The sequence below is a fragment of the Cinclus cinclus genome, chromosome 4 (genome assembly GCF_963662255.1).
Source record: "Cinclus cinclus chromosome 4, bCinCin1.1, whole genome shotgun sequence".
Taxonomy (NCBI): Eukaryota; Metazoa; Chordata; class Aves; order Passeriformes; family Cinclidae; genus Cinclus; species Cinclus cinclus.
The window spans coordinates 51,290,804-51,305,450 of NC_085049.1; the positions used below are offsets into that span (position 1 = coordinate 51,290,804).

The 14,647-nt window shown below is 36.8% G+C and overlaps 1 protein-coding gene across 1 annotated transcript in view; it reads left to right on the plus strand.

Moving 5' to 3' along the window:
- Positions 1-4,002: 4,002 nt before the first annotated feature.
- LRRIQ1 (leucine rich repeats and IQ motif containing 1) overlaps positions 4,003-14,647 on the plus strand; it is a 102,084-nt gene continuing 91,439 nt past the window's right edge. Inside the window, exons 1-9 of the mRNA XM_062492514.1 lie at positions 4,003-4,137; positions 5,391-5,502; positions 6,473-6,543; positions 7,731-7,821; positions 8,526-8,731; positions 10,611-10,685; positions 10,863-12,137; positions 12,937-13,089; positions 14,268-14,418. Coding sequence (XP_062348498.1) covers positions 4,009-4,137; positions 5,391-5,502; positions 6,473-6,543; positions 7,731-7,821; positions 8,526-8,731; positions 10,611-10,685; positions 10,863-12,137; positions 12,937-13,089; positions 14,268-14,418 — 2,263 coding nt within the window. The 5' untranslated portion in view covers positions 4,003-4,008. The remainder of the gene's footprint in view (positions 4,138-5,390; positions 5,503-6,472; positions 6,544-7,730; positions 7,822-8,525; positions 8,732-10,610; positions 10,686-10,862; positions 12,138-12,936; positions 13,090-14,267; positions 14,419-14,647) is intronic.

Genomic DNA, 14,647 nt, shown 5'->3' on the forward strand with positions numbered 1-14,647 from the left:
AAGAAAGCTGTAGCAAGCTTCTCAAACTAGCTCTGCAGTGTAGTGGAGTCAATAATGGGGTCAATAATGCACCTTGTAAAATTATAGACTGTATAAGACAACAGGCTTTTCAATTCCTCTGGAGAAGTTTCACTACTCTTAAGAGTAATAGAACCTTTTGTGTTTGTTTGTTTGTTTTGAAAACAGTGGTGTGATGCATTTTTTTAAGAAAAAGCCCCCTGAAGAGTTATATATTCAATTGCAAACTGGAATCTGCAATAGTTCTCTTAATAGTAGTACCTGTGTGGCAACAGGTTTCAGGAAGTTTTGGTCCATTTTGATGCACTTACTTCCTATCATTCCATGACATGCAATTGTTTTCCCTTCATTTCCAAATTCATTAAATTAAGAATTTTCATTATGTCACAGCTCCAAGATTGTTCACTCTACAATTTTTTGAATCAGTGCCAACAATTGTAATGGGGATCTCAGCAGCAGCAACAAGCTACACTTAGGATTTGTGTGAGGGTTCAGAGAGTTGCAGAACCTGCAGCTTCAGGGACACTGGTAATTCAAAAGACATTGCAAGGGCATCAGGGCAGGGTGCCACAACTGATAAATCCACACCTTTCAATCTGTGTAACCTACGGCAATGAGGTCCTCTGCACAGTCCCAGGATGGCATTAGGATCAGGGTTAGGGTTAGTGTTGAGTGAGTCAAAGAGCCTACAGCTCCAGGAACGATATGGCTGTAACGTGAATGGCAAGGTGGTTCTGGTAGGGCCTCAATATTGCTGCTCCTACTTCTTTCTAAACTCAACCACCCATAAGGATGGGGGTTGTATTGTTAGGGTTAGTGTTAGGGTTAAGTTTAGGGTTATGTTTAGGGTTAGGGCTAGGGTAAGGGTTAGTGTTAAGTTTAGCCTTCAAGTTGAGTGACTAGTGATTTGAAAATTCTTCATTTTATGATATTAAATTAAATCTTTCTATGACTTTTATGAAATGTTTTTTTGTATTGGCAAAGTTTTTTGATAAGCACTGGACATGGTCTTTCTTCAGTATGTGCACAGTGTAACTCCACTACAAAAGAAGCATTAAATGCACATTCAATCAGTGAATAAAGAGTTGATCACATTGAAAAGTTCACCAGACACGACTATATAAAAAGGATGATTTCAAATGGATACCCTTCCAAGTTTTAACATTTAAATATCCTGCTTATCCATAACACTGGTGAGAAAACCACAAGCAGTTGCCCTTGAAGCAAATATTTTTTGCTTAACACTTCGAAAACTTTCAGAAAGGTACTCAGCTTATTCTAAGGACAACAGATGGGAAAACCCCTACAGTTTTTGGAGGATCCTTCCCATTGCTCCCATAATGCACATTTTCTATAAAGAAGCTAAATTTACCTTATAGATCTTAATTTTTGACATTTCTGTTTCTGCATCTTGGTATTCCTCATCAGACTCAGGGTTAGATGTGCTCCCCATAAACACACAAAAATGTTATTATCTGCACCTGGTATAACTTTTCGTAAACTGAATTCTGTTTAGTCTCTAATTCTCCAGCTGGATATTTTCTCCAGCTTTTAATAACCAGCGAGAGACTTTTACCCAGATGAACAGTCATAGGACAAGGGGGACAGGTTTTAAACTAGAAAAGGGGAAATTTAGCTGAGATGCTACAAGGAAATTCTTTACCCCCCAAAGGGTGGTGAGCCTTGATAACTGGTTGCCCAGAGAAGCTGTGGGTGCCCTATCCCTGTGTTCAAGGCCAGGCTGAATGTGGCACTGAGAAACCTGGTCTCATGGAAGCTGTCCCTGCCCACGGCAGGTCGTTGGGAAGAGAAGATTTTGAAGGTTCCTTCCAACCCAAACCACTCTATGACTCTATTAATTCTTATTTGTATTTACCTTTCTCTCTTTTTTTTTTTTTAACTCCTAGTATTTTTTCCCTACCTATTGCACCAGCAGGGCCATGCTGAGCCACTGGTCCCCCTACCCCTGTGAGGCCACGCCAGGCTGGCCATGCCAGTGATAGCATAGGGTTAAAATGTCTCCAAAATCACAGGAATTGCATAGATTCAGGGGATGGTAAGAAAGGGTGGGTCTGGTAGGCCTGGGAATGGGAACCAGGTCCTGGGAATGGGAACCAGGCCCTGGGAACGAATTAGATCAGGTGAAACTGCGCCTGTGTAATCATCATATGAGAAATTATACGATTGCTTGGTAGTTGAATATAGTTATTCTTTAATTGTAATAAGAATCATGAGAAAAGGCGTTTGGGGGACCTGATGAAAATTACAAGAATTCATGCTTGGATAAGATCAATGTATACAATAGAACAATATGGGTTTAATAATTAACATATAGTTATACATCAAAAAGGGTATAAAAACTTGTTCATCTCGAATCCATGTCGGAGTCAGATTTGGGTTTGTACCCCAGCTCCCAGAGCTCTTCACTAAAAGCACCTGCATATAATCATCCTGTGATCCTGTGTTTCCACGCTAACACCAGGGCTCATTGCCCCAGCACAGCTCCAGGGCCAGCCCTGAGCTATGACCGAGCCCCAGCATGGGAAGACAGAAGGGATGTCTGCTGTGTTTTCAGTTTTCATTACTCTGTAGTTCTCTGGGAAAACAAGAATGGAAGCAAACCCGCCGTGTTTTAATCCACTTTACTGTGGTTTTGGTATGCTTTTATTTAAGCTTTTTTTTTTTTTTCAAGTTACTTGCCTCTTGCAATTTATTGTGAACACTAAATTCCAGTCTGTGATTTCAAAGAACCCCAAACACAAACCAAAACAAACAAACAAACAAAAAAACCAACAAACAAAACAAACAAAAAAAAAAACCTTAAATACCAACAACAATTCCCAAACAAAACCCCAATACTAGAAAAAATCCAAACAAAACCACGAAAAAGGTGCTGCGAAGCGCACCGTCTCACGCTGGGGGGCACTGCCTAACGCCCCAAGAACGCGAACCGACAGCTCCTGGTGCAGTTTGGCTTCTCTCGCTGCCCGTCCGAGCCGCTGTTTCCCGTTGCCGTGGTGACGCTCCGGCGGTAGCAGCGCGGTGCAGGACTCTCGTCCTCTCCCCGGAGTTCCCGACCATCCGTGTTGGCGGACGCGGAATTTCAGGGCGGAGGTGCAGACTGTCTCCAGAGGCGGCCGGGAAGACGGAGGCTCCGTGAGGAACTTGACCGAACTACAAGTGAGTGGGTGCATGAAGTAGACGGGGTGACTGGAAGAGTGCGGGTGCTCTGAGCAATGGACTACAACTCCCAGCATGCCAAGGGCGGGGCTGCGGGCTGCCAGGGGTCTATGGAGCCGCTTCTGGCCGCGGTGCCTTTCGGGAGTTGTAGTTTCCTCTCTGCCTGGATCTGCTGCTCACCTTCCCGGCAGAAATGCGCTCCGTGTGCCCCGTCTCCCGCTGCAGGGGCCGGCGAGGAGCTGCTCGCTGCCTCCCATTCCCCTGATTTTGGGGGACAACGGGTTGCGAAAGGAGGGGTGGAGTGGGGAGGGCATTGACACGGTGTCCGCTTTTCCCCTGCCTGTATCCATCCACAAGTTTTTTTACTTCTCTGGGTTACATAATTTCTCACTGCTTTCTCTGTATCATTAAAACTCCATCGACTGTATATTCTTGGTCTTATTCTGTAATTGTTATTATTTATTTATTGTTCAAAGGTTTGTTTTTTCCCCTTTGTAGCTGTTAGGGCTGGAGAAACCCCTTGTGAAGGAGTAGAGGGCAGGTAGGGGTTTTACATACTGAAATTTAATGACATTTGAAAAATTATAAGGGGTATCTTGAGGAGGATTCTCTTATCTCAAGGTAATGTTTTTCTTATTCTTTGCTTCTTGGTATGGAATGAGGTTTTCATGTTGCAAGCCAACTGTTCAATAAATACATCTGAAAGAACTCGGGCTAAATGAGGACTCTCTTCATTTCGGGTCATGCTGTGTTGGAAGGTATTAATTTTTGTGTTGCTTTCAAAACAGAGAATACACTGTGGGAAGTAGAATGTCAGAAGATATTGAAGAAATTGAAAAAGAAGTAGAAATTGAATTAGACAGAATCAGTGTTTCTTCGTTTGGAACAGATGATCCTGACTCAGAGGTAGCAGATGAGCCCTTGAGTGACAGTGACACAGTAAGTAAGCAGTGAGCTAAAACTGCTTCTGCAGTGTATAGTACAAAAGTAGTGTTGGCACTGGAAAGCCTGCTTGATGAGGGAACATTTTCCTGACACACCTAACCTGAGGATTTCTTCTGAAAAGTAGTCTTAGTAAAATTTCTTCATGAAAAATGTAACCTCCAGTGGTGACAAGACAATAAGAGACGTGAATATCAGCATTCTGCTTGAGAAGATCAGACCTGGAGATTTTGTTTTAGAATCCTCTGAAGATGGAAGATTTGATTAGGTAGATTAAATCTGGATGAATAAAATGATGATTTTTCACTGAAATCTGTATTTTAGTCAAGAGACTGGTTTAGGAGATTTCTTATAAGATTTCCAGATACTAATTTCATATAAATAGGTTCTTCAAGTCCTCTTTCTTGGATGTCTTCTTATTTTGGGAAGCACCTTTCCTCTGAAATTAAATCAGTTATTTGGGTCCTTTTCTGCCATTTTAATCTTTCAGATTCTTAGCAAAGGGATTAGTTTGTAGGATATTAGGCTAGATAATGCTGACCCTAAATCATGTTTTGCATGACATTGACAAAGGCACCTGTGATGTGTGTATGCACTCACATGCTGAATGCCAGCAATATCTACCACAATTTGCACAGCTGAGATATGCAAAGACAGGCCATTTTCCCAAAATTTTGACATTTGAATAGAATAGAAAGTTTTTGAATAGAAAGTTCTTTTGAACTTTTGAATAGAAAGTTTGAATAGAAAGTTTTGAATAGAAAGTTTCTGCGTGGTGAAGAAAACTGAAGCATTGGTTGTACGTGCGTACTTTCAACATTAGTAAATTTAAAAATTATTTATTTTGTGGGGAGTCTAAACATTTTAAAGAAAAAGATCCTGCGTCTCGCAGGTATTTGCTAATTTTTATCTTATCCTTTTCCTTTAATTTCTTGGTCCAACACAGTTATAAGCACACTATTTGATTGAAATGTGTTCTGGAGATAGTGCAGGATACATTATAAAAATTTGATTAGAATGCAATTAAAATGAGAATTATTAATTGTTCAGTGGGTCGTAAGTCAACAAGAAGAGTGTAGGAATTTGGAAAAAATTTGGTGGAAATTGCTGCTACATCTCCATCTATCACCTATCAATGCTTTATAGGTGAAGCCAAAACAAGTCTTTATTCTATTGTGTCAAGTACTTACCTCTTTTCAAGCCTGTGAGATGAAAATGCAGAATATATGTCAAAGGCTGTGTTTTTCTAGATTTCAGATGGCTTACCAGAATCAGTTCTCTCCTATTTAAACTTTATCAAGAGCAGCAACCAAGATGCTGAAAACCTTATACTGCAGGACTTGGAAGGTGAGAGAAGTACAAGTAAGCATTAATCACAGTTAAAATGTTTGTACATCTCATATTGCCAGTGGAAGTTAGTCTAACACGTATCTGGAAAATAATGGAAACTTTTAAGTAGAAGCAGTGAAACCTCTTCCATCAGCTTCTGAATGCGTGATGAAAATCTCTAGGAATAAAGCCATGCAATGCTATCTTCTTGAAGCAACATCTGAGCAGAAATTAAACTTTTCTAAAAACTCATCTAATGCTAAAGAAGGCAAGTGGCAAGATTACTCTCTGAGACAGAACCCAGGCCAGACTCTTCATGAAAATCTGAAATTAAGTCAGTAGGAGCTGAAATATAGAGTTCAGATACAAGTGATTCCAATGGGATATGTTTAAAGTCTGTCTTGAGACATGCCCAAGCTCACATTGGATGAAATTACTGTTAATTAGCCAAAAAAAGAAAATTGCTCTCAGCTGTGTGACTGAAGCCAAGCTCATAGTTTATATGCCAAAGAGCTGGTTCTGTCTGTTCCATTTGTGCAATAGACTTGGTGACCAGAAGTTCAATATTGACTACAAATTTTGATATCTGAGGAACGTCCCTATTTATTCAATTTTTTTGTCATGCAGTCTTACCCTTTTTCATTGTTTTTATAGTTCTCTGTCAATTTTTGACTGATCTGATAATAGTGCTACTGTATTTTTCTACACAGAAAATGTTTTGCTGTGTTTCATGATCTGGAATTCTCTTTCATATTTGCTATCACTGTATTCTTACAATATCGTTGTGTCTATTTCTGTTGCACATATTTTTGCTTTTAATGTAGATAAATGATTCTCAAACATTTTTAAGTAAAACTGGGGAGAAGGAAAGGAAAAAAAACCTCTTTGTTTTCCTTTAAACAAATCGAATAGATAAACATTGTAGACCAAAACTGAGCATTAGTAAGGGGTTTTCTCTCTTTGAACTAATTTTTTTATTTATTTTTATTTATTTTTTCTTTAGGTGACACTTATGAAGTAGTTTCTTGCCATCCTTCTAAATCAAATGAAGATTCAAAACAACTTAATGAAAAGGTATTTTTTATTTATACAGTATTTATAGTGAACAAAATTATATTAAATAATCTAGATAATTTACACTTGCTTTGGTGGCCTCCTAAGGAGACCATAAATATGTTCAGTTTTTTTTTTTTCTGTCAGACTATCCATAAGGTATTCAGATGAGTTTCTATATACAATTCTTTAGAATTAAGACATCAACTGTAATAGACCATGTGTATAAGCTTTCAAATTTGAAATAAATTATGAGATATTGAGCACAAAAACCAATAAAATTTAACAAAACTGTATAATCCTTTATTGCTACTGATTTGCAGAACATTAATATTATGATAGCACTTTTAAGCTTCTTTAATCTTGTTTTTTTCTGATAATCAGGAAGATGTACTACTGTTAATCTTGCTCCTAATATATTCCATTATTTTATAGAAAATATAAATATGGTAATCTCTGTACCTTTCAAAGACAAATCAAGAGTTATGAAGAAGAGTGCTTCTATATTTTCTTAGGATTTGACTAATAACTTGGTGAAGTTTTCTTAGAAAAATATAAAACTGGATTTAATTTAGTCACTTTTAATTTTCTGCCTGGTTTTTATTAGTGAACACTCTTGCAAACATGATTTTGTTTGTTCTCAGAAGGCCATTGTTTAAAACAGCACAATTACTTCATGTGACTTCAGCTGCATTACAAATATTAATATAGGCCCAAAGCATGTGATGAACGGATGATAAATGAGCAGCGATAGATTACTTGCCAGTTAAGAACAATGAAATAAATATAGCAATCCTTGTGCCCATAGTATTATTTTGAAATAGTCTTCTTAAAAATTTGCTCTGTAACTAGTTCTTCCCCAGTATAGCAGTATTCATGCATATAGTGCTTGGTTTCACAGAAAGTAAAATAAACCTCAAATGCAAGACATTCATTTTTCCAAGTCAAAATATTAAATATACTTTAAAAACCACATTGAAATATTATGTATTTTGATAAATACTACAGTATTTGTTACTCTAAAAATCAGTATTTTGACTGATATGTTTTCATTATTCAATGTGTAAGAATTTCAGTCAGTAGCAAGTTTTACATCGTTGTACTTGTCATATGATAAACAGCTTATCCTTGTTCTGGAAGATTTTTATAATGTTCTGCTTTTAAATTTTTTGTCTTGTTTTTTTTTGAAAAAAATTAAACTATGTTAGATACTGCTTGAAGACTTGAAGCTTGCTGCAACACCTGATTATAGACAGTCCATCAGTGATGAAGTGGGCACTGATGACCACTTTCTTACAGGTAAGCAAGCACATCATTCATTTGGTTGAGTTGATCTTTAACATATCACTGTTTCCTGCTTTTCTGTTATCATTAGTAGCATAGCATTCTTTTTAAAGGATTTCACACTGCAGTGTATAACAGGGCTTGATGCTTGATGAATTGGACATAAACACATCTGCTTTTATCTCATTTCAAGATCACAAAATCATCACAGAAATTAGTATCAAAAAAAATACCACTCAGAAATGAAAGCTGTTCAGAGGCACTAAGCAGGTTGTACTTTGGCCACAGCTTTTTTTTGTTTGGTTGTTTTGCTTCATTTTTTGTGGGGTTTTTTGTGGTGGTTTGGTTTGGGGTTTTTTGTAGTCACATTGGCTGGGAATGTTCCTTTACCAAGATCTTTGGATGAGCTGGGCTGGAGAATATCAGTGCTAAAGGCCCCACTAACAACCACAGAAGACATCCTTCTGCAATCCTGCATTGTACATTTTTAGAATAAGCATAGTAGTTGCATAGTCAGGAAGTCATAAAACATCTCTGATGGAAAGGACTTGTGCTGTAGTTCTGATTTCTTATATATATTATATAATGTATAGAAATCATATATATATTGCTGGCTATATCATCATAGGATCTTTTTCTTGTGAAATACCTTAAGGCTGTTTAATATCCCCAGTGCTTATTGGGAAATTAAATGAAATGTTTTCTTGTTTGATTAATAGCTGGTCTTGAAATGAGCATAAGTCTTGCCCATTGTGAAGTAGAAGAAGAGTGTAGACCAGCACTTGAGCTTGAAGATGAAAAGATGAAAAAGTGGAAAGCTGAGAGAAACTCATGGGAGAAAAAGAATGAAGAGGAACATGCAAGAAGGTTGCAGGATCTAGAGCAATTTGAGGCTGAAAGAATAAAGTTAGATCTTCTTCATAAGGTAATGAATGATATTAAGCCAATCTATTCCAGTCAAGACTATGTGAATTCAAGCTCTAATGTGAAAAAGAGACTACAATCTCAAACTGTATGACTGTCCTAAACCCTGTCTACTTGTGTTGCCAGTGAGCTGTAAAACATATTTTAGTCCATTGATTTTTTTTATGTGTTTACTGTTTAATCAGTAGCGAGTGAATTTGCTATGCAAAATTTTAAATTATTCCTTAAGCTTTGCCTTTACAAAGTTTTTATATTATGAAAACAGCCAAAGTACTGGAAATGAGTCGTGCTGAAATTAATCACAAATTAATCACAAATCACAAAAAATGCTCACTGTGCCCTTATAGAAAATACTTATCTACTTTGGACCTTCCACCCCAATTTCACATTTCAGTGTTAAAATCTTAATGGAAGTAATCAGAACTAAAATTATTGATTTCAGCAACGCTGGTGCTGTTCTTCATCTAGATAAAAGTTACAATACTTGCTTTTCCTATCTTTGGGATATTTGGGAAACTTAATCAGGCTTCATCTACTGAGTTCTGTTGCAACAGATGATGACTCAACACATTGATTAGTTGCACTCTCAGATTATCTAGTCGTGTTTTACTAGAGTGGGTGGAGCATCACAAAGGATAAAGAAACATAAGAACATGAAGAAATTTAATTCTCAGTACCTGTGAGGTCACAGAATCGTATTATTTAGCCTAAATAAGTGTGTTTTGAAAGGTGCATTAACACTACATTTTCAGTTAACTAATTTGTGGCTTTCTGAAGAGGTGGGCACTTTGGCACCAGCAAGGTAATTCAAGTCACCAATAGTAAGGAAGGGCTTAGTAAATGAAAATACCTTTGATCTCTGAAGGCCAGTTCAGTGTCCACTATAGCTCTCTTTTCAAAAGGTCAAAAAACTTGGCCTTCTTGACTCTTTGCTGTCACAAATAACTTTTGGGTTTAGGATGGCTTTCTCTAGAGAAAGAAAGGCATGACCATGTTTAGGCACTTTGATACCACCATTGCAGGAATGCTTTTTTTTGAGTTGAGAAATAGAATCTAACTTTCCCCATTGCAGAAGGATCTAGTTGCCTGGTCTCCTGTTTCCTGAACAGCATGCTTCTGAATGCCCATGAAGAACAGTGCTTATAGCCTTGGAGAGACTTCATGCTCCAAGTTGAAAGTGATTGCTTTCAACTACTTCCTTCATATCCTCCATATTTAATTTGGTTGATATATCTTGGTTCCACCAGGAGTTATGTGATTCTGGATCAGCCTGTTTTTTAGTTACTTACAGAACTAACTTTCTGCATGCTAACTTACAGTCTGATTGAGACTATTTTTCTGATTGACATTATTTTGGGCAAGGAGGCAAATGTAATTTATTTGCAAATAGTGAGAAAGAAGACTTGAACTTTCATTTTCCATTGAGAAGCAATTTCAGTCACAAAAATTTCATTAGCTTTACTGAACAAAATTCCCATTTGAATGATTTTAGTATTATCAGTACATACCAGTGCAATTAAAGGGAGATTGTTCATGCTGTTATTTAGATAATATTTCTGTTTTCTGCCTGTACTTTGAATGGTTTCGTAACTAGTTTTCATCCTCGGTAGTAGTACAGATCTTGGAGAGGAAGGTTGCAGCTGTTTGGGTCAGTACCAAGATGCTGACTTTCTGAAGGCATGCATGTCTCAGTACATAACCAAAGCTACATTACTGATGTAAGTGTCCTGTTGTTAATTCTGATCCACACATTCTCATTTAAATCCAGAAATTCAGAAAATTTGATTGTTGGAAAGTCAAGAAGATGGGTGAGATTGGAAAGAGGGTGTTTTGTATTGTTCTGGGTTTTGTACATTCATTCAAGTTAATTTGTTGTGCAGAAACGCCAAGCTGCAATAGAAGATGAGTTACAGAAAGAAGAGGAAGTTTGGAGAAACAGAATGAGGCAACATGAGGTAAGGTTGTACAATGAGCTTTTGTCAAAAGACTGTGAGGTTGCTGTTATATGTTTGAGAATATGTGTTATAATGGAACAGTTAATATACTAGATTCTTTTCATTAATGATAAATATGTTCCAATACCTGTCCCATTTTAAAAGTGGTTGAAGTCTATCCTAATTCTTTTGGCCTAGGAAGTGATCTTGAAACTACAATTGCAAATGGAAGAGGAGAAAAAGGCCTTGGAAGAGCAGAAAGCAAAAGAAAGACAACAACTGGCTGAACAACAGAATATAGCAGCTGTGAAAATCCAAGCTAGATTTAGAGCATTTTTAGTCCGTAAAAAATATGCTCCCATTTTAAAACAATGGAAATATGAAATGAGAAAGAAGCAGAAAATACTAGAGGAAATAGAGAGAGAAATGAAAGAAAGAGAGGAGAAAATGAACAAGCGAATGGAAGAAAACAAGTTAAAGAGAAAAGAGGAAAGAAAGGGACAAGAAGAACTTGAAAGACAAGAATATTTGAAACCGTTGAGGAGGCATGAGGAATACGAGAAAAAGAAAGAAAGCCTGAGACTGGAAAGAGGAAAACAACTGCAAATAAGAAGAGAAGAAGAAAGAAAATTAGAACAAAAAAGAACAGAAGCTGTGATGAGTGAAAATGTAGAAAATAACATAGAAAACATAAAAAAGGATAATAAGACAGAAAATATGAAAGTAATAAGAGAAGAGAAGGAGGAACTAAATAAACAAGTAAAGGAACCAGAAGAAAAACATGCTGAAATGATGGATGAAAGAAATAATAGGATGATTCCAGCAGAAAGAAATTTGACACCAACTGTGCTAGGCTCTGAGAAGGAGCACTCTTCTCAAGTGAATAATGAGAACTTATACATTAATTCAGTAACACAAGTAGAAGAAAATTACTCACAAACAAATTATCTTGATAAAGCTTCAAATGGTCATATTTTAAAGGATGACTCTCTTAACTCTGATAAAGCTTCAAATGGTCATATTTCAAAGGATGAATCTCTTAACTTCGGTGCTAATGGCATGGTAGAAAATAAGGCAAACTGCATATGCTGCATATTGAACTGCATATGCACCAGCCCACCAAATGTCCAGCCAAATGCTAATAACAGAGAAATTAAAGATCCATTTTCTCACTATGAAACTATGAAGAAAACTTTATTTCTTATTGAAAGTTCTACTGAAGAAGTCAAAGACAACTGGGACAGTAGTCAAGATGTGGCAGAGTCTTCTAGTAAAGTATTTTTTCCTGATGATATTGAAAAGAAGAGAATAAACTGGATGAACACATGCAAATCTTGGTCTAAAATATATGAAGAAAACCAAAGAAAACAAGCAACTGTAAGAAAACGACTAAGGAAAAGTTCAGTTAGCAAGATGCCTCCACTAAGTACAGAAAAGATAATTCATAGTGGCCCTTGGAGGACCTTGCAACAGGTAGCTATATGAAAGTTTGAGAATGAAATGGAAAGACAGACTATCACTTTTTTTGGTTTTTTTCTGTTTTGGTATGTTGGCAGAATGCTGTTTATTGTTGAGCAGGAAATAGATGTGAGAGTTCCTATGCCCAGGTGCAGAATAAGGGCAATGACAATGACTTTTGAACTCCTGTGAGTGTTGTGGAGAAGACTGGTGTGGTATCAGTCCTCTATGATCAATAATATTAACCCTTTAAAGGCAAGAGCTCTTACTTTCTGCTAAATTAACAAGGCTTTGTCTTTGTATCAAGACCCACATTTCAGCTCCTGCTCAACTAGCCCCTTCAGAGTTTTGAGAGGGACAGTCTTTTCTAGAAACAAGACATTACTGATCCACCTATAGATAGTGTTTTGCCATAAAGGACATCTCCTGGTTGCCAGAACTTATTTTTCTTACCACTTATTAACTTAAAATTGTATGCTTGCTGTGTGCTCTCATCTTGATATCCATTCTGAGGATGGCCTACTAGGCTATACACACTTTAGTCTGAACTATGGTTGTCGTTTCTACACTCGTTATTTATGATACTGTGACTGTTGTTTTCATGCTAGCTTCTCCCATTGAACAGATCGAACCTATCATTGCCATTCTTTTTTATGGGAAAAGATTACCATTAGTTGCTTGCATTTTATAAAGCATTACTAGATTGTAGTTTTGTTCTCTTTTTTTATAGTAAAGAAAATTACCATATATGATGTTGCGCAATAAATGTTCAATATACAAAACATTAGTTTTATTTATCAATAAATGCACGTAGGTCACAACGCTTACGCTCGAAGATTTGCCAGCTTGTAGCCTCTCAACCTTATCTGAGTGTTCAAATCTTCAAGTTTTGACTCTGAGGCGCTGTGGACTGGTTGCACTGGAAGGACTAAGTAGCTGCAAAGACCTGAAGTATATCAATGTGGAGGTACCAAGATGTTTGATTCTTTGTTATAACATGAGGAGAACTGCCAGTTTTACTTCTTAGTTGATTGTGTAGTTGTGGCCAACTGAATATATAACGTTAAGCCTTAAGAGCATAGGAAAAGTAGCAAAATACTCCCCAAGATGAACAAAATTATACCAGCAGATTTACAGTGCAAATAACAAAAAACAACATGCTGCAAATGATTCAACCTATACTAAGAAATTATCAGTCTAAGATTAGCATTAATACAGATCTTTGTTACCTCAGTCTCTGATTGATGAGTGGGCACATGCTGTTCACCATAGCAGGTGCTCAGCTTGAGCAAGAATAGGTAGAAGGAAGAGTCCTTTGCAACATACACCTTGAATATTAATTAAAATTAGTAACATATATGCTCAAGGAATAGTACTTATTGTGAGTTATACTAGGGGCCTAATGTTGAGGTGTTTGCTACTGAACAGTGCCTTACATGGCCCTATTTAATGACTAAAGAAAGCTTTTTCTCTGTATTGCATCTTTGTTCCAGAGCTTGGCAATTTACATGAAATGGCTTTGTTCACATTTTTAATTTAATGTGTTTTAACAACAACATTTTCCAGATGAAAAGACCAAGCACAGCAAATAGTGAAGGAGAAATCTCAGGAAGCATTATTAAAGTAACCTGGGGAAAGGAATGTTTAAAAAAGAAAGATGCATTAGAAGAAGAATATTAGCTTAGAATAGTGTCAATACTTGTGACCAAGGTATCTCTAAATGCAGACTTTTGCTATTAGTAGATAGGATTCCAGCAAAATTACAGCTGTCTTCATTAGCATCTAGTAAATAAGATGTTTCTATGCAGTTTTTAGTTCAGTCTCTCAGGGTTTCAGGAGGTAGGAAACATATATGGAAGAGACTGCTCTGTTCTTAACTTTTTTTTATGCTCTTTTTTTTTCAGCTTTGGGCATTTTCAGAGCCAGAATGAATTTCAAGATATATTCTTGTTCTATTTCAGCAGGACACAAAAGGTCATTTCTAGGACGTGTGATTTTTTTTTTTTTTCCTAATGGAAAAAGCCCTTACTCCTAGCTAAGAGTTTAGGATAAAAATAAGCAATGAAGGCAATCTGCTATATTTTTGCTTAGTTCTGGTACTTCACTTCAGATGCTATTTAATATTCTCATTTTCTTTTACTGCAGGACAATGACATTCAGGTAATTGACTGTGCAAATCTGGAAAATCTCTGTATTCTCATTCTGAATAAGAACCGTCTTTCATCAGTTTGTGGCTTAAATGGATGCAAAAATCTCCAAAATCTTGAACTTTCCTACAATAGAATCACTCGAATTGGTAAGAAAATTATTCCAATTTGTATAACAATAGTTACACAGTTCATATTGAGAATTATACACCCCTTGGTTTTAGAGCCAGTCAGCTGCTAAGCTCAAGGAGACAGACTTGGGAAAAAACCTTCATCTTAAAGCATGGCTTAGCTGCTGCCATGTATTCCATCTAGCAGGTCATGTAACTATTGTCAGCCAAAGAGAATTTAAATATTTCTGAAAGGGCCACTAATGTT